General features: G+C 38.3%; 1 protein-coding gene across 10 annotated transcripts in view; it reads left to right on the top strand.

The window, feature by feature from the left end:
• Nucleotides 1–24795, top strand: part of TENM3 (teneurin transmembrane protein 3) — a 1346134-nt gene that overhangs the window by 1192163 nt on the left and 129176 nt on the right. For all 10 annotated transcript variants that reach the window (XM_009207910.4, XM_009207907.4, XM_009207902.4 and 7 more), the window contains one exon: nt 10804–10926. In XM_009207910.4, coding sequence (XP_009206174.2) covers nt 10804–10926 — 123 coding nt within the window. The remainder of the gene's footprint in view (nt 1–10803; nt 10927–24795) is intronic.

The following is a 24795-nucleotide window of genomic DNA, read 5'->3' as shown; positions in this document are numbered from 1 at the left end:
GTGTTCCCATCAAGGCATTTTGATAGCCAATATGATTCTTTTTTCCCATTAATTGCATTATGCCAAGAAAGGATGGAAAGGATAAACAGCATAGAAATATAAAATATTGGCAGCCATTCTGTATCTCCCTCCAAACCTGTTCGCTCATAAAGTCTACACTTTTAGAATGTTATCTTATAATGCAAAGAGGAACTTGCTATATCAAATGTTAGTTCTTTTGAATATAAATATCCTACAGTTGACAGAATAATTTTCTTTTCCTTAATGACAACTGGAGTGCATATTAATATGAAAGCTTTCAAAAGAAATATTGATTTAAAATAACAATATTTGGGTCAGCATGTATAGAGTGTTGAAATAATATTAGCCTTAAAAGTTAATAACAAATAATAACAAATTAGAATGCCAAAATATTGGCCAACACATTCTGTCAACATGTACATGAACACAGCAGGAAATCCAAAACGAAAGCTGATTTATGAAGAACTATGTGTTCCTAATGACAGTTTAGACCAGTAGGGGTCCAAGTTACAAACTGCAGTCTTCACATGCGATGCTTTCATTTTACATTGAAAGCTTGCTTTTACTCTGGATGCGTGTGTCCAATCAAATGATTGCCCTATATTTAAGAGTATCTTTCTTATTTTTTCTGTGAAATCTGATTATTACATATGGGCATCATGTATATTTATGTATTCATGAAATTGATACATAAAATGAAACAATTCTGCATTCAAAGGCCAAGATATCCAAGGAATCATATGTATAACATGATAGTTTGACTCTATGCAATGTAGTTTAAAAATTAAAATCAAGAACAACTTTAGTATTCTAATGTGTTGGTATCTTATTGATGCCAGGTATTTTTGCCTGTACTCAATAATTTAGCCTAAATATTTATGTTTTAAAATATATTAACATCATAGAATATAAATCTGGAAGAGACCTTAGAGGTCATCTAGTGCAAACCCTTCAGATTTTCTTTGTAAATGAGAGAGCCAAGCCTCAGAAAGATCCAGTAACTTGCCAAAGTTCCACAACTATTTAGAGCCAGAATTCAGACTGGGACTCCAGTCTCTTTTAATACAAACAAAAGGTCCCACAAGATGCAATAGACAATCTGTGTTGAAAACAGTGCACTTACCTATCTGATGTCAGACTCTGATTTTATTTTCTGCAACTTAATATGTTCCTAATGAATCTTTCTCAGAAAGATTCCTTTTGGAAGTGTACCACAGTGGATGTGAAGTGAATTGCAAGAAAGGGAAACTCTAGCTCCTTGCTTGCTTAGATGAACTTTGAGGTTTGGGAGACTAAACAAAACGGAATGGCAGACATTTTCAGTGTGGTATTTTTAAAGTCAGTTTTTCTTACCAGACTCTCTTTCCCATATTACCTCATCCTCTTTGTCTTTGTGAGAATGTTCACTTGATCTTGTAACATTAAACAGCATTTAACCAACCCTGGCAGACCCTCCAAGCACACTGCTCTGCGTTGCCAGAGCTTCAGAACACACTCCTCAGGGTTCTGGTGGCACACGCCACCTTCAGGTGACTGATGGCTGGGTGCTCGCGTCTGTGTTCCCTTCACAACATCCTCTGTAATTTGCTCCAAGGTTCTGGCAATTGCTGGACTATGTCACCAGCTGTCATCACCCCTCCTTCCTATCCATTTTTGGCAGGATCTGGGAACTCAAGCATGCCAGTAGAAATAATAGTAGCTGTGGTAACAACTTCAGTGGCATGGTCCCCAGAGACGAGATCAAAATTTGGCACCTTTTTTTCTCAACATGGAACTAAAAATGGCACTGAATTTGTTACTTGGTGGTATATAATTTTCTTTAATTACACATTTTGGGTTTCAAGTGTTCCACATGCTGGCTTTTAAGTGTCAAACCAACATATACAGGTTAAAAACAATGGCATGCCCCCTTTTTATTTTATGGGGAGGAGGCGAAATAACTATAAACCATGGATTCTGTTCGTCTCCAGCCTTGGAAAATAAAAGGAATGCATGCTGTCATTTCTCTCACTTTAATGGTCTTTGTGTGTAAAAAAAAAATTCCTTCATAGAATTACTGATAGATCTTTTTTAACATATTATCTCAAAATTATTTCAATTAACAAGGTTTTTTTCTTAATTATTGGAAAAATCTACAGAAACATACTAAGAGTTTATAGAATTAATTTTTTAATTACATACAAAAGATTTAATTTTTAATATCTTAAAATGGTTACAGTTCATGAATACCACAAGACAACCTAAAAAGATGCAGTCTAGAGTAGCCTATTTAGCTGTTAGTAACATAGGTTTTGACCATGATCAATGACTTAATATCCATGTAAGTCACTCCTGAGTTGATAATACTATAATTTTTTTCTCATTGACTTGGGTGATAATATAAAAAGTATACTCATTAATTTTATAGATGACAAATGTCAGCTGTTACAACTTATTTTAAAGGGATTCCTGTGGTACTTCAAACTTTACTAAAGACAAAACAAATGGTTTTTATCTTCATAATTGTTTTGTTTTCTGGGTTTCTTTTTTCTGTTCATGATATCAGTGACTTCACTGCCCAAGCTAAAGTGATATCATGAACAGAAAAAAGAAACCCAGAAAGCAAAACAATTATGAAGATAAAGACCATTTATTTTGTCTTTAGTAAAGTTTGAAGTACCACAGGATTTCTCGGTAGCTCTAGTAGAAAAATGCAAAGTTTGAAGTATAGCTCAGTCAGGAAAGAATTCAGTGTTAAGAGACACATATTTCAAAGTCATCCATCCACATGGAATTGGGAGTTGATATTATAAAAGTGGTTAACATGAAAGGAAGGTCAAGGAAGGACTTTGGTGAATGTCTATATTTTGGGGAATACATGGAGGCATGGTGTAGGTCAGGAGTAGGCAGGTTGTGGAGTGGTTAAAAACAACCCTAAAAACCTGAATGGCTGTATCAGTCTGTAATTGCAGCTGGGCCCAACTTAGCAGGGTGCCTCTGCCTCGCAGTCTATAAGTTACAGTCAAACCACAGACTGGGTCTGCTGTTTCATCTGAAGGCTCAACTGGTGCTGGTGGATGTGCTTCCAAACTCACACACATGGTCTTTGGCACACTTCAGTCTCTTATCACATGGGCCTCTTTATGAGGCTGCCTCATGATATGACAGCTGGTTTTCACCATGGAAAGCAGTCCAGGAGAGAGAGAGAGAACAACCAAAACAGAAGCTGAAGTCTTTCGTAACCTAAGCTCAAGAGACATTCCATTATTTCTGCCATGTGCTTGCCATTGTAAGCAAGTCACTAAATCAAGCCTAAACTCAAGGGGAGTGAATTATACAAGGGTGTGAATACCAGAAGGCAGGGCTTATCTGGGACCATCTCAGAGGCTACCTACTACAGTGGCTTAACATGGCGGTTTATTGTTGCTTAAGCTACATGTGCAGGGTGGTTCTTGTCAAGGGGGTTCTGCTCACTCAAGGACCTAGACTTGATAGAAACACTACTCAGCACATTTGCATGATTACTGCATGGGAATGCAACACATTACATACTGGTTTTTAAATCTTCCTCACAGAGGTAAGACATACTACTTTTGCCCAAAAATCTTTATCTAAAGCAAAGTTATAAGGCTTCAGAAGGGCAGGGAAGGGTAACTCCAATATATGTCCAGGAGAATTTGATTACTTGTGAATAGCCTGTAAGACTTCCACATAATGATTTAAGGAGAACAACTGGGAACCAGCAGAGAGCTGGGAAGAGAACCAGGAGGATTATGAAAGGAAAATAAAGTATTGAAGATGGGTGGCTAATAATGCCCAGTACTCTTGAGATGTAAACAGGATGAATATTGGCATGAGGCTACTGGATGTGGCAATTTAAGAGATACCAGCTGGGCACAGTGGCTCATTCCTGTAATCCCAGCACTTTGGGAAGCCGGGGCCTGTGGATTGCTTGAGGTCAGGAGGTCAAGACCAGCCTGACCAACCTGGTGAAACCTCTTCTCTATTAAAAATATAAAAATTAGCTGGGTGTGGTGGCGGATGCCTGTAATCCCAGCTACTCAGGAGACTGAGGCACAAGAATAGCTTGAACCCGGGAGGTGGAGGCTGCAGTGAGCCGGGATTGCGCCACTGCACTCCAGCCTGGGTGACAGAGCAAGACTTCATCTCAAACATAACATACATACATAAAAATAAAAGAAGAGATACTCATAACCACTGTGAGAGAGATTTTAGCACGGTAATGAGGAACATCAGTCAGTGAGGAGAAAAGAAGTGTGTGCTGAGGAAGTATATATTGTGGTCTCTTCTTTTGAGATACCTGGTAGTAAAGGGAAAGAGAGGAATTAAACAATAATTTAAAAGAAATCAGAATTAAGAAATCCTTGAAAATCCTGATTCTGTAAGTAAGCATGACATTTATACCCCAAACATTGCTTTTTCATCTCTTCTAAACCATTTGTAAACATGCTTAAGTTGAAGGAGCAAACACAGAGACCTTCATTATACAGTCAGATACAGTCAGATGCTGGTCACTTCATACCTTCTGGGTTAAGTTTCCCACTTTGTGTCACAGTCCCATTTCTTCATCTTAACAACAATGATTTTCTGCAGGGTGACAAGTTATAATAGTTCCTGTTTTAAATTCTAGTAAGACACACATTTAATACATTTAAAAAAGTTATCATCTTACACATTTTTAAATGTATAGCTCAGTAGAATTCACATTGTTGTGCATTAGATTTACAAAATGTTTTGCTAGTATGAAGCTAAAATTCTGTCCCTATCAAACAGCTCTCCATTTCTCCCTCTTTCCCACCCCTGGTCACCACCGTTCTACTTTTAAGATTCTATGACTTTGACTACTTCAGCTAGTCCATGCAAGTGGAATTATACAGTATTTTTAACTGACTGACTTCATTTAACATAGTCCTCAAAGTTTGCATGTCACGTACTACAGCATGTGACAAGATTTCCTTTTTAAGGCAGAATACTCTTCCATTGTGTGTATAACCACATTGTCTTTCTCCATTCATCCACCGATGGGCATTTGGGTTACTTCCACCTCTTGACTGTTGTGAATAGTGCTGGTATGAAAACAAGTGTGTACATATCTCTTCAAGACCTTAATTCTTGTTCTTTTGGGTGTGTAGCCTGAAGCGGGATTGCTGGATCATATGGTATTTCTATATTTAATTTTTTTTTGGAATCACCATATTGTTTTCCATAGTGTTTGCAACATTTTGCATTCCTAGCCAACAGCACACAAGGGTTTCCATTTCTTTACATTTGTGCCAAGACAAATCATGTTTTTAAACTAAAAATCAGTTGGGGAGGGCCATGAGCTGACAGTCATCACCACAATACATGAATTTGTTTAATTGTATTGCCTTCCTCCTCAAAGTTTGTACTTTCTGAGATTTGCACTGAGTCTTTCCTGACTCTTTCCTTTTCCTCCCACCCGGTGGTGTCATGTGCCCTTCTTCTGTACTGTGTCTTCACTCTGCACCTGATTTATTCGTTACCTCTTGGGGCTGGAGCACTGACCGTCACCGTTGCCTCAGCCGCAACATCGTGGAAAGGAAAGCCTGATAGCCTTATAGAGAAAACCACTTTTAGGGAAGATTTAGGGAGGGTAAAAAAATGTATGTTATTTTTAGCTATGCTGAGTGTTAGATGGATTACTTTTAAGTGTTTTTTGTTTTTTTCTTTTTTGCTTGCCTGTTTGTTTTTTTTTGGGAGGGGGGTAGGGTTTGAGACAGAGCCTCACTTTGTCACCGAGGCTGGAGTGCAGTGATATGATCTCAGCTCACTGCAACCTCCACCTCCCAGGTTCAAGCAATTCTCCTGCCTCAGCCTCCCAAATAACTGGGATTACAGGCACCTGCCACCACACTTGCCTAATTTTTGTAGTTTTAGTAGAGCCAGGCTGGTCTCAAACTCCTGACCTCAGGTGATCCGCCCACCTCAGCCTCACAAACTGCCAGGTAGGATTACAGGGGTGAGCCACCGTGCCCTGAGTAATTTTTATTTAAGTATAGTACACATTTAGAAAAGTATGTGGATCATGATAAGTGAACACACCAGTGGAACCACCTCCCAGGTAGACTCTGAGCAGCACTCCAGAAACCTCTAGGGACTATGCCAGCCGCTACCTGTTCCTTCCTTCCTAGAGGTCATCACCGTGGTGACTTTCATTCTTCTCAGTTGATTTTACCTGCCTCTGAACTTTATATACATGAACTTATACAGTATTCACTTTCTGTGTGTGATTGGTTTCTTTTCCCCAACATTAGGCTTGTGGGATTCATCTGTATTGTTGTGTCTACCAGCAGCTCATTCCTAATGCTGCTGTGTAGAATTCCATTGTATATCTGGCCTGTAATTTGTTTTTCCATTCTACTGCTGCCAGATGTCAAGTCTGGGGTTGTTTCCAGTTTGAGGCTATTACAAATAATGCTTCTGTGAACATTCTTGCTTGTGCCTTTTGTTGCTAGGTGGATACATATTTCTATGGGATATATAGACAGACTTTTGTAGATGCACTGGAGACTTAACCACCCTTTCTGAGATTTTTGATATGAGAAAATATATCCCAATTCCAGACAACCAACTGAAGAATTATCTTGCAAAATACTCCCATTTATAGTTGGTAAAAATCTTGTATTTGCCAGTTTTAACATTTGGACAACTTCTGATTATATTTACCTCATGGCGCAAGTATAATCATTCTTTCTACAAAAAAGGAAGATAATGGACTTTGAGGTTTTTTATATTGTGAAAAACACACTGATACATATATATGTCAGATAGGCAGTACTGCTGTCACCTACAAATTTCATTCTGCCTTGGATAACATTTTGGATATGAATCCATGGCCCTTTCACTGTTATATTCACCTAGAAATACATGGAAATGACATAAAACTAAGAAGCATAATACTAGAAATAAAAATTTTTCATTATTAAATCTACATGAATATTATTGCTATAACCTTAAAATTCACAATTACAATGCTTTTGTACTTTTGTAACTTTTAAATTGTTGTTTTTTAAGAATCTTGGAGTTAAACAAAATAGCCTGTTCTTAATTTCATTACTATCATCATCATATTACTGTAAAACTTTAGTTTCCGACAGAATAGTGGGAAAGTACTGTGTAGAACTGTGCCCAGGACACACAGATGTTACCTACTGATATCCTCGGCACCAGCCCCCGCATACTGCCCCAGCCTGCAGTGTCCTGGATGTAGTAGAGAAGTGTTATCGTAGCCTGTGGCCCACACACAAGCTGCGTTTCACTTCCTTCTGTACGGATTTTCACATCCCACTACCCACTGGTAGAATACAGAGGTATGTAGTGATATGTCTTTTGTCATCGGAAGGTCGGGGTTTGAGGTTAACGTCCATTGCAAACTGCATGCAAACTCTCAAAAAACCTTCAACTCTCAACAAATCTCCACTTTCTTGGATTTAAAATGAGAAAAAAAAAAGTCATAATAACCATTCAACAGAATCTTTGTGAAGATTACAGATAATGCCAGTGAAGTACCAGTACAGTTCATGACACACAGTGTTTGTTCAATGAATGGTTTAAAATGTATATTGCATCATGATGTTCTACCACCAGCACAAGGACCGTGTCTGGGGCCGGGAATGCGTGGTATCACTCCTGGCTTTACCTCCTCACCTGAGACCCAGAGCAGTAAGGGACTCAGAAGAGCACAGCGCCCCCAGCTGCTTCTTGCCGCTGTCTGCACGCCCTACATTGGGACATGCCTAAACCAAGGATCCGTGGTGCCACCCACGAATAGTGGCAGCAGATGCTTTTCCATGAGTTCAGTTCTGCTTTCCAACTCTGGCATTGAAGAACTGGACTTAGCCTTCTTTATTTTCAGATGTATTTGATTTGGCTAATTTTCCCTTTTTTTCTGCCAGATACCCCATTTAGTTTTATTACACCACTGCTCAGTAATTTCTGTAGCATTCTTGACTTTTATGAGCTTGCTGCCTGCCTCTCTCTCTCCTCTCTCTTCTTTTTCTCCTCTCTCTGTCTCCTCTCTCTTTCTAACTTTGGAGAGTCAACCCCACTAACACCCTGCATTTGTATGCATATCTTAAATTATACATAATGAGTGTCAAGGGCATCACTAAATATGAAACACCAATAATTTCAAAGTAGATGATACCCTAAGACCAAACAACTTGTTGGTTTCTGTTTTCAGTGCAGTATTAAGAGATCATGTTTTTGGATATGAGTCTCATTATGTAGCATCTTAAGTAGAACCAGCATCCCATTTTATTGAGATTCTCTGTAATAAAAATATACAGTTCTTGCCTATCTGGCAAAAAATAAAATAGCTCTCCCAACATAAACATCACATTACTGTTTAACATATGACATCTGCGCAGGGTCCCGTGGATTACGTCTACTCTTCAAAAATCTATTAAAACTGATAATATGAGCAAACCTATCGGGCAAGAAGACTTTTTATGTTAAAAGATCACAATGATGACAAATTATTTTGTGTGGAAACTTTGACCCTCTTGGAATATTTGTTGCTGCTATGCCAGAGTATGTCTGTCAAACATTTTACTCTATGCAAAACTAGCTCCCATTGTTTTGTTCAAAAACTTGGTGAAGCATCTGAAACCCTGAAAAATGTATGAAGTGATAAATGTTTAGCAAGTCAAACACTATGCAATTTAATGCAAAATGACACATGAAGTTATACCTGTTTACAAGATGACAACTTGTAAATTCAAGAATTCTATAACCTATATCTTAATCCATCAAAATCAGAGTTTAAGAGGAATTGCTGGCCAAGGATAACTTCAGCAGGGAGTGTGAGTATATACATTTATTTAAAATATACAGGGTAGATGTAGCTGTCTGCCTATTTTTGGTATCTTTCTTACTATAGCATGCTTTTATATCAGGTATTATTAACAAAAGAATGTGGACTGTTAATAGAAAATCGTAAAACTACCAAATTTTTGAAGTTTAGTTAATGACATATAGTAGTAGTAGACTTTCAGTCAACTGCTTTTCAGACAGCGTTATAGTAAAGCAGTCATTCATCAGCGATTAACATGTTCTCCTCTCTTAGCCATCTATGCATTTGTTTTCTATGTATTAACTTTTTCTCTCAATTACTATATTTTTATCCACACAGTGTTTTCTTAGATTTTTAAAATCTCAGAAAATAGAATATTCCTAACTTTAATCCATTTATTTGACAGATACTTATTGAGACCTACTAGGTATCAGGCACTGTATCCTTATATAAAGTTATGTCTTACAAATGAGACACAAAAGTGAACTAAAATAGTCTTAGAATAAACACTTCACCCAGTCAGGGTGTGAGGGATGCACAGGTATTTCCCTGTCAGAGAGAAGCATTGCAGACAGAAGGGACTGTTTATTGAGGGGTGCCATGGTCTAGTCAGGTGACTCCAAATAGTTCAGTAACCTGGATTCCAGACTAAATAAAATACCTCAGCAGTAAGAACTGCCTAGCTTTGTGCCAGCTCTCCTTCATATGCCCTGTCTAGAATCTTCTGGCCCACACCTTCTCACCTGAGCTTAAATTAAATAAGGTAGTTGTAACAAACCTCCTTTTAAAAGTAAACCTAATCTCTAACAATATCACATAATTTGTCCAAGACTAAATTCTAGACTGAAGATTGAACCAAAGTCTAACCATATTGGGTCTGAAGGGCTTTTTGACAGTGGTAATCAAAAAGGTAGACACTGCCTTCTTATTCTTCCTCCATCGCTCTGGTGAATTCCAGTATATACAGCAAGTAAAATAATGTCTAAAAATATCAAAAAAGTTCTCTTTCATGATATGGTAATATGACCATCGCTGGGCTTCCCTATAGATATTTAACCTTCCTTAGGGGTTAGTCCCTAAGCTATATTCTGTGCAGCACAAATGAATAGTATATTAGGTGAATATAGCAGTGACATATTTTTCTAAATAGTGTCAATAAATTAAGAAAAATAATAAAAAGTGTATTCATTTCAAATTATGTCTGGAACTTAAAACTTAACATTTATGGTTATATAGTCTTCTAGTTATTTTTAAAAATTTTTTTTAAATAAAGCAAACTAGTAAACACAATTATAAATTTTAATAAATTTATTAAATATAAATTTATGAAATTATTTTACCCCCATCAGAAACTCACTTGAAATTACCTGACACATATGCATGCTTTTTCATCTGTACCATTATTAAATTGTATGTCAATTCAAAAATTACTCATCCCAAGTTTAGAATATTCAAATTGGATTATATTTTGTACAGCTGAATTTCATGTACCAACAAATTCATCTGTGAGACCAGTTTTTGCTTTTACCTTAACCCAGAGGATCATGGCTGTTAAGCATCTACAGGTGTTGCAGCAAAGTTACATAAATTTGCAAGTGACTTGTGGTCTAGTAAGTTTGGCAAATGCTGTTATACAGTGTTGTACCGGTTACTTAAAAAATGGTGAAAAATGGAACTCAGAGCCATTAGAGCAAATAATGATTGATTTCTAAGAGTTTCCTGGTACCAATGAACTGAATAGTATGAAATTGTTATTGAAGTGCCACCATATTGCACTGCATTGCTATGTAAATTATATTTGTTTGAGGAACTCCTTGTTTTATAATTTTCATTGCGCAGTTATCCTTGGTATTTCCGAAAATGGAAATTTTAAGTTAACCTGTGACTCTGGTTTTACACATGCTTAGCGATTGCTGTTGTAGCTGAAGGCAGCAGACCTTTAAACAACGTGTGTTTATTCCCCCCAGCAATGCATCTCTTTGGCCTCAACTGGCAGCTACAGCAGACTGAAAATGACACATTTGAGAATGGAAAAGTGAATTCGGATACCATGCCAACAAACACTGTGTCATTGCCTTCTGGAGACAATGGTAAGCGAAAGAATTATGTATCCTGTGTTTTTCTTTTAACGTCGCTTTTCTATAAATTTATTTTTACCCATGCTTACATCTAGTTTAGATGGAACAGGGAAGAGGTTTCGAAATTACAGATACCATCTTTGTATGAGTGTTTTTTTTAATTAATTTACTTGAAAGGTTGAAAATGCACATTTTTATTACAGGAATAATACGATTTTCTGCCTTCTGATTTGATGGCTAGGCTTTTCTGCCTTTCCCTTTTGCAAGTGTGTATTGAGTTTTATTTTTTGTCTGCAAATAGATTATAATTCAGTGTATCATCTCTTACATTACCTTGGGTATATTAGGTTTTCTTCATTCAACTTGTGTGTGGAGTTGGAACACTATATTAATTTTATTATAAAAGTATTTAAATGCAAAACACATTAAAGGATTATAATTTATTGACCTTTTCTCTGGTTGCCCTTTCTCTAAATCTTTACGAATTTGCACTTTGAGCTAACAAAGATTTTGAAATCAATTGGCTCTGAATTAAAAATGGAATTTAAGTGGTTAGAGAATTCCATTTTTTCAATATAAACACTTAGAAAAATTTATATATACATCTGTACACTTACATTACAAATACTTTTATGTTATTTATGTGTGTGTGTACATGTCTTGCATTGGTATCCTCTGACTTTTTGCAAAATATCATAATACTTTATACCTCAGAGCAACCTGATGAAGACGCCTTTTTCTGTCATCTGATTAATAAATTATTTCCCTTTAGGCAGTCCCCTAACTCTTCTTCCTCTTTGTTTCTTATCTCATATGTTCGTGTTCAGCTTTGGCATTAATATGTCTGTCCTCAAGTGGCTGGTTTCTTTGCAAGACTAGAAAGAAATTATTTTACATTTAATGGACATATATGCTGCTGTGTTCCATATACCCATTTACTGTGATGAATACTTTGCACACTTTTTTATTCTTTTTTTCCATCTTCTGTTTTAGTAATAATAATACTTTATGACACTTCTCTTTCTCCTTAGGGAGGTTGAGGAATTTTACGACATTCGATTTTTATAATAATAATGAATCTCCCGCCATATGGAACCTTTTTATATAAAGTTCTGCATGTTCCAGAAGAACTGTAAGCTGGTGTCTGACATGTCACCCACCTAACGTAGACAGTGGCAGTCACTGTAGAGGGGGTTAAAGAGGGTTGAAACTATAGATGGGAAATTTTAATTACATAAATTTCAATTACCTTAGTTTTTTTATACATTAATAACACACATATGAACAAAATGAGTAACTACACAGAAATTAAAAATATTTATTTTTGGTTTGTATTGACTGAAATTTAGACTGTCTCTTAAAATGCATGGTTCCTGTGAAAATGATCAAATGGTACTTATTAACCATGCATGTCGGGAACTTTTTTACAGACTGAACAAATTGTAATTATACCAAAGAGACAAAAGCTTATTATGGATATTTTATTTATTTTACAACATCTTAACCTTTTGTTATGATTAAAATGAAAATAGAGTTTGGCTAATTGGTTTCACAGTCCTTGAAAAGCATGATCCTGAGAAAGCTGTGGACTCAGAGGCTCCCGCAGCCTGGGTGCTGGCTCCTGGTGTTTTGCCAGGGAATGCCTCAGCTCACATCGGCACTCCCCAGCTCACAGAAGCCTACATTCAAATCCTTGCCGCTTCACCTGTTTACTTTGTAACTTTGTGCAGGGTGCTTCGTTATTCAGATTTGCAAGAAAATTTAGGGCAGCTCTGGAATGGGCTGCCTAGGATCTTATCAGTCCCAGAGGTTTGGAAGAACAAAGAACATCACATGAATATGGCTTTATTAGTAGAAATTTCTATGAAGCTGGAGTCCTCGAAAACAGTGGCTTTTCAACTGTTGACCATGACAGTGCAATAAGAAATACATGCTACATCAAAGCCAACATGTACACACACATATACATATGTATCTGAAATATGCTTCCCAAAATAACATTTATCCTTGGCTTGTAAAATGCATCCTGGAATTTTCCATTTTATTTTATTGTATTTCTCATTTTTAACAAATGCCACTTACAACCCACTAAAATAATTTCATACTTTACAAAATATTGTGATCTGTAATTTCAGAAGTACTGCTTTGGTAGCCTCCTTCTCTAAGAGGGACTGAAGTTCCCCCAAATGATCATAGAATTCAGTTGTATATAGTTCTGTGCACCTTTAGAGCACCTGTATGTACATATAAGCGAAGTACTTTCTTCCTAGATGTGTAAAAGTCTCCTATATAGGGAATGGTTAATGGAAGCCCCAGAATCAGGTAAGTGCACTAGAGAACTGCCAACTGGACTAGGGGATTTGTAGACATTTCCTGGCATGGAAAAGCTGTCCCTGTCTGGGCTCTGACCTTGTCAAAAGAGTGACCTAACTATTAGTTACTTGCCTTCTTTATTATTCCTTGAATAGCCCCCAAAACCCTAAATTGTAAGGAATTCTTATTTTTCCTTTTCCAAATACAAGTTCTTAGTATCTCCTAAATATAGTACTTAAAGGCCTGGGGCACAGGGAGTGGATGAGAACTCTATTTTCAAGGAGGGAGGTACCTGCAAAGCACTGCTTTTAGGCTCTCGTGATGAACCTCAGTGTCCATGCACCACCACCCACTACTTAAATTTTACATACTATCCAAGAAGCAGATCACATCATCTCTTTAGAAATTCTAGGCGATTACAACCCTTGAGAAAGCTTTAGAATTCTGAACTAAGCTCGCTGGGAGAATGAACTGTGAAAAGCATAGTGAGAAAATTATTTTACAGCTTCTAAATGTAATACTCTTATTTATGCAGTCCTATTTTACTCTTATTTTGTAAATATAATTCTAAGGAACAATCATTGTGCTAAGGGTGCGGTAAACTCCCTGCTTGCATTTAAGTTAACACTGAGCCAAAGCTTCTAAATGGTATTTAGTACCTAAAAGAAGAATTTCTATTGTGTGCCATCATCTTTTACTGATTATTCCTGAGACCTTCTTTGCCTACAGATTTTAGAGATGAGTTATCAGAAGTGTAGGGTCTTAGACAAAACTGATGGAAATGGACAAAGTGAATAAAGAGGTAAGAATGAAGTTTGTAGCTCAAACACTGGTCTCTGTCCAGAAACTAAACTTATTCCCCTGGCCCAAGGAATTAATTTAGCCTAATGTACTGGAAAGAATCACACTGTCCTATACTCAAGTCCTGGCGCCTTCGTTTATTTACTTTGTAACGTTCAGCAAGTTGCTTCACTGACTTCTTTGGGCTTCAATTTCTTCACCTGTCTCCTGACTTTCCAACTTCAACAGTCGGCAGCCCTCCTATCCCTCACAAACTTCTCCCCCCCGCACTTCTCAACAACTATTTCAGATCCTCCTGCTGTACTCAAAACCCTCTCTCCATAGAGGACCTTGCATTCTATTAAAATAAAATAGAAACTTGCAAGGGGAACTCCTGATTTTCTGTAGACACATCTTTATTCCTGCATGTATGTGGATCTGTGCTTCTACCTTTTCTCCCCATATTCCAGGTTCATTTTTGCATGATGGGTCCTTTCGATTCCATTCTCTCTCTTCAGACTGTCCTCATTCTACTGATCCCATCCAGTCAACATTGGAACATTCCAGTCTTTCACATCTTGGAAAACAATAATCTCTTGACTTTGCCTCCTACTGCCTCTCTCTTCTACCAGCCTTCTTTTTGTTTATTTTTTAATTTTATTTTATTTTATTTTTGAGACAGGGTCTCACTCTGTCACCCAGGCCGGAATGCGGTGGTGCAGTCACAGCTTGGCTCATTGCAGCCTCGACCTCCTAGGCTCAAGTGATCCTCCCACCTCAGCCTCCCAAGTAGCTGGGACTACAGACACATGTCACCATGCCTGGCTAATTTTTGTATATTTTGTAGACAGTGCTCCACCATGTTGCCCAGGCTGCCTTGAACTCCTGAGCTCAAGCAATCCTCCTGCCTCAGCTTCCCAAAGTGCTAGGATTATTGGTGTGAGCCACCTCGCCCGGCGCTTCCAGCCTTCTTGAACATAGTGTGCTAGGTCACTTTGATCACTTCTCTGCCTTCTGTTTACCCCTCTTACAGTTGGGCCTTCACAGTACTCCTTGCTCATGACTGTCCTCCTCTACCTTTACCACCACCGAAACGGATGTCTCCAGAGTTACCCATTGCTTTGTCAATAGCATCGGTGTAACCTCTTTATTCTTTATCATGTTTGAGTTTTTGGAACCATTTAATAGTTAACCTATCCCTCCTGTTGAAATATTCTTTCCTTAGCTTCTGTGATGCCACATTCCCTTTGACTTTCTCCCTGACTGTTTTGGCTATGATACCTCTGTTTAGTTGACTCACCTCCCGTCTACCTGATCGCGAAACACTGCTGTTTCTCAGGACTCTGCTCTTCACAACATAATCACTCTGGATTCTGTCACCCACTTTCATGGCTCCAGTTACATTCTCTGTGTTCCTAACTCTCAAATCAGAAGTCCAGTGTCTCTCCTCAGCTCCAGATCTCAACTGCATAAAATTATCCAATTGTCTTTGGAACATTTCCACTTGGGTGTTTTCTGTGCATCTTAAACTCCACATGTCTAAAACAGAACCCATCAACTACTTTAGTTATCTGTTACTACATAACAAACCATAACAAAACTCAGTGGCTTAGAAAGCAATGTGTTATCATCTCTTGTGGTTCAGTGAATTACCAGGTAGTTCTTGTGCTCTTACTTAGGACACTACAATTGCTTTCAGATGTCAACCAAGGTTAACCAAAGGCTCCACCGAGCTGGAAGTCCAGGGTAGCTCATTCACATGGCTGGCAGTTAATGCCATCTGTTGACCTGAGCTCAACGGTAGTCACCAGCTGGGGCACCTAAACATGGCCTTCCACGTGGCTTGGGCCTCTTAGAACATAGCAGCTGGTTCTGAAGAGGAATATCCCAAGAGGATATTGGGAGCACTCCGAGAGACCATGACAGAAGCTACCAGCTTTGTATGACCTAGCAGTGGCCATTCTAGGCTGTCATTGCCATCACATTCTGATGGTCAGGAAGTCAGCAAGGTCAGCCAAGATTCCTGGGGAGGGGAATTAAACTCCTCCTCTTGACTAGGGACCTGTCGTGCCATTGCACAAGGGCACGTAGGATGGAAGATACTGTTGTGGCCATGTTTGGAAAATACAATTGCCAAGCCATCTTCCTTTCCAAATTTGCCTCTCTTTCAGGGATTTCTGTACAGTACCTTCCCACATCCCCCCTCCAGTTTTGCTTTTTGTGGTTTTAGTTACCTGTAGTCCACTGTGGTCTGAAACTATTAAGATACTTTGAGAGAGAGAGACAGACCACATTCACTTAACTTTCATTGCAGTACATTGTTATAATTGTTCTATTATTATCTTTTTCTTGCCTAATTTATAAGCTATCATAGGCATGGATGTATACGAAAAAATATAGTAGATATAGGGTTTGATATTATCCACAGTTCCAGGCATCCACTGGGGATCTTGGAACATAGACCCTATGGATAAGAAGGGATTCCTGTATTAGGAAATGGCCCCATCGTTCACTTCATCACTGGTCCAGAAGGCCCAGTGATTGGTTCTCCTCTCTCATCTCCCATATTTAGTCAGCCTCTAAGTTCCTTCAACTCTGACCCCATAGTATCTTCTGAATCCTGGTTTCTCTCAGCTGGATATAGTGGCCTCCTGTCTGCACTGTTCGTCTCCAGTCTTGCTCATCCGCTCTTCACACACACATCTGAGATATCAGTTCCTTGCCTAAGCCCTTTCAGTGACCTAGATTCTGGTCAGAAGTCTTTAAATGACCTACAAGGCTCTCCACAGTCTGACTGTGCATCACACCATAGTGTAATGTAAAAACAATATCACACAGAGATAAAGAGTGTAGACTTATGAGCCTCACCACCAGGTTTTGTGTCCTAGTTCTGATCATTAATGCCTGTGCTACTTGGGTTATATAGCTTCTTTGTGCCTAAGTGGTCTCATCAATTAAAAGGGACTAATTTTCTTTATAGAATGGTCTTTGCTCTTGAGTATTCAATGAAAATATACAAAGGTGTAAACATACAATGGTGTATAGTACATAGTAAATGCTTGAAAACTGTTTATGGTTGTCACTAGTACTATTTAATGCATCTCATCTAGTCTCATGACTAGACTATAAGGCAAGGATCCTGTCTGTTCTTTCACTGCTGTATACCAAGCCCTTGGCACAGTTCTGGCTTGTAATAGTTGCTCACAAAGTATTTGTTGAATGAATGTGTGAAAATGATACAACTAAATAATATGATATAAAGTATGTGAAGGGCCATACATCAAGTATATGCAAAGTACTAGTATAGAATACTGGCTAAGAACTGAAGCTCTGCCACTCACTGGGTGCCTTTAAGCAAATTACCACTCTCACTTCCTATTTCTTTATAGGGTAATATAAAGGTTTACAATGAGGTTTGAATCAGATAATGCATGCAGGGTGCCAAGCAATGATTGGAACATGACAGCTATTCAATGCATGTCAGTGATTGTTTGCTCTTCATTCCGTGATTCAAGATGATGCACTTGTAATTCATAGCAAAATTTTAAGAAGACACTTCTCTAAATCAGCATCGGTAGTATCCTCTAAAGCAATAATGGAAATCCCCGTCATTTGTTATTTATATATAGTTATTTGAATTTTATGAAAGCAATATTATCTTTTCTTGAATGCATAGAATTTATTCATTTTACATTTATTTAATGAGCACTTATTATGTGCCATGCACTGAGCAAGATTCTTACAGCAGTCAAAGCAAGATGATCACAGCTGTTGTTTCCAGAGCATGTGAATTGTAGGCTGGACAGGAATCGAGCGAGTTATTACAATGATTTAGAAAATCTCCGTTAGGGAAAAGCAGAGTGTACGCTGACAGAGCATTTCAACAGCAGCTTGGTTTCTAAAGGGACAGTAAGACAAGACAAATGCCCAATTTCAGCACAGGATCATTTCAGATAATAAAGACTGAAAGAAAAGGCCATACATTTCAGTCGGTGTAACTAGGGCAGGTGACTTCTCCAATCAAAAGAACTCTTTTTGTATGGGTACAAGTTGAAAAACTACAAATATGTGTGTATGTGTATATGTGCATATGATTTGTGCTGCTTAAAATAATTGCAATTGCTTTTAACTTTTTTTTTTTTTCTTTTTTTTTTTTTTTTTTTTTGAGACGGAGTCTCGCTCTGTCGCCCAGGCTGGAGTGCAGTGGCCGGATCTCAGCTCACTGCAAGCTCCGCCTCCCGGGTTCACGCCATTCTCCTGCCTCAGCCTCCCGAGTAGCTGGGACTACAGGCACCCGACACCTCGCCCGGCTAGTTTTTTGTATTTTTTAGTAGAGACGGGGTTTCACCGTGTTAGCCAGGATGGTCTCGATGTTCTGACCTCGTGATCCGCCCGTCTCGGCCTCCCAAAGTGCTTGAGCCACCGCGCCCGGCCACTTTTAACTTTTAATTTTTTTTTTTTTTTAATTTTTGGCACGATCTCGGCTCACTGCAGACTCCACCTCCCAGGTTCACGCCATTCTCCTGCCTCAGCCTCCCGAGTAGCTGGGACTAAATTTTACTAAATTTAAATCGTGTATCAACTTTCTTAAGTACTAGACAACTCTAGAGAGTTCGATTTGATAGCAGGTTGAAGATAACATGTGAATTAGAGAAATGGGGCTGACAGGGCTGCAAAAGCACTGAGTTTTGTTCAATATTGTTCATAGTATTTGTGTTATTACAATGTGTAATAGCTCCTTAATTAGATGCTGTATTGATTTTGTCCATTAAGCTATGTTTGCAAAGTAGTTATGTCTTATTTCACTTAGCTTGTGATATAACACTCTGTATCCACAATGCTAAATTATGGCATGTGGTTGTTTATAAAAAGATATGTTCTCTCAGAGATCTCAAAGTCAGGGTATGAATCCAAGGTTAGGTCATAGAATTGGAGGGTGGGCTATTGATTGTCTATAATGCTTAACCTTGCTTCCTGATGTCTTAATTATTAGTGCCTCTGTGGGATTTAAGATGATATTATCATTTGCATTCCACAACAATTGCAATTAGACTTTGACAGTGAATTTCTTTTCTGCCTTTCCATTTCAGTCATTATAGGCTTGTTTACTCACATCATAGGCAGGTGGCAAATCCATGATATGTATGGCAGACAACTTAGGATTTTGTAATTTTCACTCATTTTTCCAATAGCACAAAATAATTTTCAAACAGATACCAAACCTCCTAATTACCAATATGACTTTAAATCTTCTGTTTTGTCCTCACAGCATCTGTGGTTGGTAAACTATTATTTATAAAACATTTTTCAGTTCAAAGTACTTTTTAAAAGGCATTATCTGAAAAACTTTCACTCCACTGGTGTGTTTTCATATGAACTGGGTATCACATAAGAAGGAGAGGAATAACAATAGCTTTGCGTATGTGGTCTCTTTATGTTTTCACACTCTGACAACTGTCTTTTAAGACATTAAGACTGTTGTGACACATACTTACTGATGAAAGAAAAAAATCACAGTTAGTGGGTGAAAAGACTGCTAGTGGCTCCCACATTCAGGCACAACAGGACACGCTGAAAAAAACCTTCAAGATGATACCCTATTGTGTTTGAAGACATGGTACATTTCATTCTTTCTGTGAAGGCTTTAATTGGTTTGATTCCTAACCCTCAAGCTTTGAGTTTAGAATAACTGCAGGGCACTCTGTTGCCCTGTCTCTATTTTTTCCTCCAGTTTTCCTCCTTTTTCTTTTAGTAAAACCTACAGACAACCTTAGTGTTTCCTATGATCATTCCCAGGTTCAGGCTCTAGGGCTTTATGGATGTAGTGATCTCAGTAAGGGAGGATAGAGAGCCCTAGAACTGGCCTTTTTTTTATTTCTTCTGAAGCCAAAGTTTTCTGGAATTCAGGACATGATGAAAGACTCCTGTGTCCAGGCTTTTATCTAAGAGGACTGATGAGCTTCAGAGGAAAAGGTTGTGCAAGTATTTACAAGTTTATCAAACTGTGTCAATGGCCCACTGACTTCCAGGTGTGTTTACCATCAGTAAAGAGCATTTGAAAATGCTAACAGGAATGAACACACTTGACTTGGCCAAATGAGAGAAGGGCTGTGACTTGAAAAGCAGCAGTGCAGCATTTAAAGACAGAGCCCCTTCACAAAACCGTAGTGTGCTGATATTCAAACTGGAAGCTTAAACAGGAAGGCTGTACTAATCTAAGCTGCCATCTCAGTGGACTTTGGAGAGAAAAATCAGTGATGTCCTTATATTTCTACATCACTGATTAGAATGAGAGGTCAGATCTGCAACTACCTTTTAGAAAAGACACATTCTAAGACTGTAATTCAAAATAAATTCATTCTAAATAGTGTAATAACTTGAAGCAAATAGAAGTTGACAGGCACTTTAGAGATGAAATTCATATTTCATGGGAAAAGCTAGAATAGATCAGTGGGCTTCAAACTATTTTGCTTTTGTGACCTCCTTAAACAAAATAGCTATACAAATTTAATTTTTTTTATTTTTTGAGATCATATGTTTTTCAAAACCTGTTTTCTTCTATATTAAATTATGCTTACAATTATTAGTTGTACACATTTGACTGAAAACAACCTAATTTTTATGTAAGTGTGTTAAAGATTTTGATAATTTGAAACATAAAAAGTGAAAATGTATTGAAAATACCTCTCTGAGATGAATGGGAACTTTTTTCAAATGCTTTATATATTCATAGATGAATATTCCTTATAAGAATAAAGCAAAATTCAGTTTCAATTCTAATCGTGTTTTCCTTTCTTATGAATATAAACAAAAGAAATCTTGCTACAACGTAAGTGGCAATGGAAGAATTTTTTTTAAGTGATGCTCTGCAATTATTTGACATTCTTATTAGTCATATGTCAAAAATCACATTGTGATCTATTTCTAAAAAAAAATGTTGTCTATAAGCTGCCAGTTCTATCACATTTCTCATAAAAGCGAAGAATCAGCAACTAACTACTTTGCAAAAGACTTATTACACTGTTTTTAGAACCAATCCTTTCCCGGTTTCTGTGTAGGATATCAAAAAAGACTTTACCAAGGCTTAGCAAAATACTGCTAATTTGACCCGTTATTCTGCTACTTAGTGGCACTTTGTTTAATCTGGTATGCTTAAAATGTGGTGAAAAATGGAACTATTGCTCATATTAATTCACCTTTGATATTATAATTTTGTAATGCGTTCATCGTATTACAGGAAGATCTCATTTTATTACACTTTATCATGCCTCCCAAAGACCGTGTTTTTTACAAACTGAGTGTTTGTGGCAGCCCTGCGTCAAGCAAGTCTGTCGGCACCATTTTTCCAACAGCACGTGCCCACGTCATGTCTCTGTGTTGCATTTTGGTAATTCTCAAAATATTTCAAACTTTTTCATTAGCGTTAGATCTGTTACGGTGACCTTCAATCAGTGATCTTTGATGTTGCTCTTATCATTGTTTGGGGGTGCCAGAAACCACACCCATAGAAGACAGCGAACTTAATCAATACATGCGTGTGTGTTCTGACTGCTCCGGGACCAGCATCCCCACCATCTTTCTCTCCTTGGGCCTTCCTATTTCCTGAGACACAACAGTATTGAAATTAGGCCAATCAATAGGCCCACGGTGGCCTCTGAGTATTCAAGTGAAAGGAAGAATCACACGTCTCAGTTTAAGTCGAAAGCTAGAAATGATCAAGCTTAGTGGGGAAGGCATGTCCAAGATGAGATCGGCTGAAAGCTAGGCCTCCTACACCAAACACTTGGCCAGGTTGTGAGTGCAAAGGAAAAGTTTTTAAAGGCAATTAAAAGCACCACTCCAGTGAGCACATGAATGATAAGAAAGCAAAACAGCCTTATTACCGATAAGGAGAACATTTGAGTGGCCTGGATAGATGATCAAACCAGATATAACATTCCCTTAAGCTAAGGCCTACTCCAGAGCAAGGCTCTCTCTTCAACTCTGTAAAGGCTGAGAGAGGTGAGGAAGCTGCAGAATAAGAGTTTGAAGTTAACAAAGGTGGTTTCATGAGGTTTAAGGAAAGAAGCCATCGCTGCGACATAAAAATGCAAGGCGAAGCAGCAGGTGCTGGTGTAGACGCTGCAGCGAGTTATCCAGAAGATCTAGCTAAGATCGCTGATGAATGTGGCTACACTAGACAGTAGATTTTCAGTGTAGATGAAAGAGCCTTACCCTGGAAGAAGATGCCATCTAGGAGTTTTCCTAGCTAGAGAGGAGAAGTCAAGGCCTGTCTTCAAAGCTTCCAGGGACAGACTGACTCTGTTAGGGGGTAATGCAACTGGTAACTTGAAGTTGAAACCAGTGCTTATTGATCATTCCTAAAATCCTAGGGCTGTTAAGAATTATGCTAATTCTACTCTGCCTGTGCTCTATAAATGGAACGACAAAGCCTGGATGACAGCACATGACAACGTGGCTACCAAATATTTTAAGCCCACCATTGAGACCTACTGCTCAGAGAGAAAGAGTGCTTTCAAAATATTACTTCTTATTGACAATGTGCCTAGTCCCCCAAGAGCTCTGATGGAGATGTACGAGGAGGTGAATGTTTTCATGTCTGCAGACACAGCATCCATTCTGCAGCCCATGGATCAGGGTAATTTCAGCTTTCAAGTCATATTTAAGAAGTACATTTTGTAAGGCTATCATAGATAGATAGTGATTTCCCATGATAGATCTGGGCAAAGTCAATTAAAAACCTTCTGGAAAGGATTTAGCATTCTAGATGCTATTAAGAATATTTATGACTCATGGGAAGAGGTCAAAAGACTAGCATTAACTAGAGTTTGGAACTTGATTCCAACCTTCATAGATGACTTTGAGGGTTCACACTTCAATGGCGGAAGTTAACTGCAGATCTGGTGGAAATAGCAAGAAAACTAGAATTAGAAGTAGAACCTGAAGATGTGACTGAATTGCTGCAGTCTCATCATGAAACTTTAATGGATGAGGAGTTGCTTCTTATGGATGAGCAAAGAAAGTGGGTATTTGAGATGGAATTTACTGGTGGTGAAGAAGCTGTGGACATTGTTGAAATAACAACAAAGGATTTACAATATCATGAACTTAGTTGATAAAGCAGTGGCAGGGTTTGAGAGGGTTGACTCCAATTCTGAAAAAAGTTCTACTGTGAGTAAAACGATATCAAATAGCATCACATCCTTCAGAGAAGCCTTTCATGGAAAGAGTCAATGTGGCAAACTTAATTATTGTCTTATTTTAAGAAATTGCCACAGACACTCCAACCTTCAGCAACCACTATCTTGATCAATCAGCTGCTACCTACACTGAGGCAAGATCCTCCACCAGCAAAAAGATTATGACTTGATCAGAGGATCGTTAGCATTTTTTAGCAATAAAATATTTTTAAATTAAGGTTATACATTGGTTTGTAGAAACCTATTGGCTGGGCACAGTGGCTCATGCCTGTAATCCCAGCACTTTGCGGGGCCAAGGCTGGTGGGTCGCTTGAGTCCAAGAGTTTTAGACCAGCCTAGACAACATGTTGAAACCCTGTCTTTACAAAAAACACCAAAAAATTAGCCAGACTTAGTGGTGTGCACTTGTAGTCTCAGGCACTTGAGAAGCTGAGGTAGGATGATCACCTGAGCCCAGGGAGATTGAAGCTGCAGTGAGCTGAGATTGGGCCACTGCACTCCAGCCTGGGTGACAACTTTTGAGACCCTGTCTCAAAAAAAAAGGAAATAATGCTATTGTACACCTAATAGACTGCAGTACAGTGTAAACATAACTTTTATATGCACTGGCAAACCAAAAAATGTGTGTACCTCACTTTATTGTGATACCCGCTTTATTGTGGTGGTCTGGAACAAAATGTGCAATATGTATGCCTGTATATGCTGTAAATATATCTGTTTCATTAGCTCATTTAATTTATGGGAAATATCCACCATATAATTTAACTGTCGGAGCCAGTACTTACTAAAATCAAATTTACCATTTTTTTGTTTTGTTTTGAGATGGAGTCTTGCTCTGTCACCCAGGCTAGAGTGCAGTGGCACGATCTCAGCTCACTGCAACCTCTACCTCCCGGGTTCAAGTGATTCTCCTGCCTCAGCTTCCCAAGTAGTTGGGATTACAGGCGCCCGCCACTACACCCAGCTAATTTTTGTATTTTTAGTAGAGACAGGATTTCACCATCTTGGCCAGGCTGGTCTCGAACTCCTGACCTCGGGCTCTACCTGCCTCAGTCTCCCAAAGTGCTGGGATTACAGGCATGAGCCACCATGCCTGGCCCAAATTTACCTTTTGTCAGAAAAAGTCTGACTTATTTTTTCAGTTCAAATAAATTAATCTGCATTTTGTTAGAACCTCTCAGTTCTGAATCCCTGCCCTAGGTAGATAGGTAGCAAGATAAAGCACAAATCCTTGTCCTTACCTTGACAGCAGGAATAAATAAAGTATCATTACATTTCGTGTTTCTTACCTTATTGCTGTGTTCTTGGTAGTCATGAAAGTCTTCTGCAGTTGAAAAGCATCCTTTGACAGTGGTTGGGGTGGGTGATAAGTTCATTAAAAAGGTAATCTCTCTTTCTTGATACATTTGACTTCAAAGCATGCCAGTAGTCCGAAATACCCCATCTTTAACCCCACATTTGGCCCTTAATGGAGCTATGTTAAGCAGAGAAAGTCGCTGAAGCTCTACCTTGGGTTTATGGTGTCTTAAATAAAAGAAGCTTCACCAACAAAAGTTCTTTTAATTTTGCCTTTTTCTGGCATACTGGA

Source organism: Papio anubis, chromosome 3 (assembly GCF_008728515.1).
Source record: "Papio anubis isolate 15944 chromosome 3, Panubis1.0, whole genome shotgun sequence".
Lineage (NCBI taxonomy): Eukaryota > Metazoa > Chordata > Mammalia > Primates > Cercopithecidae > Papio > Papio anubis.
This window is presented reverse-complemented; position numbering and strand designations above follow the sequence as displayed.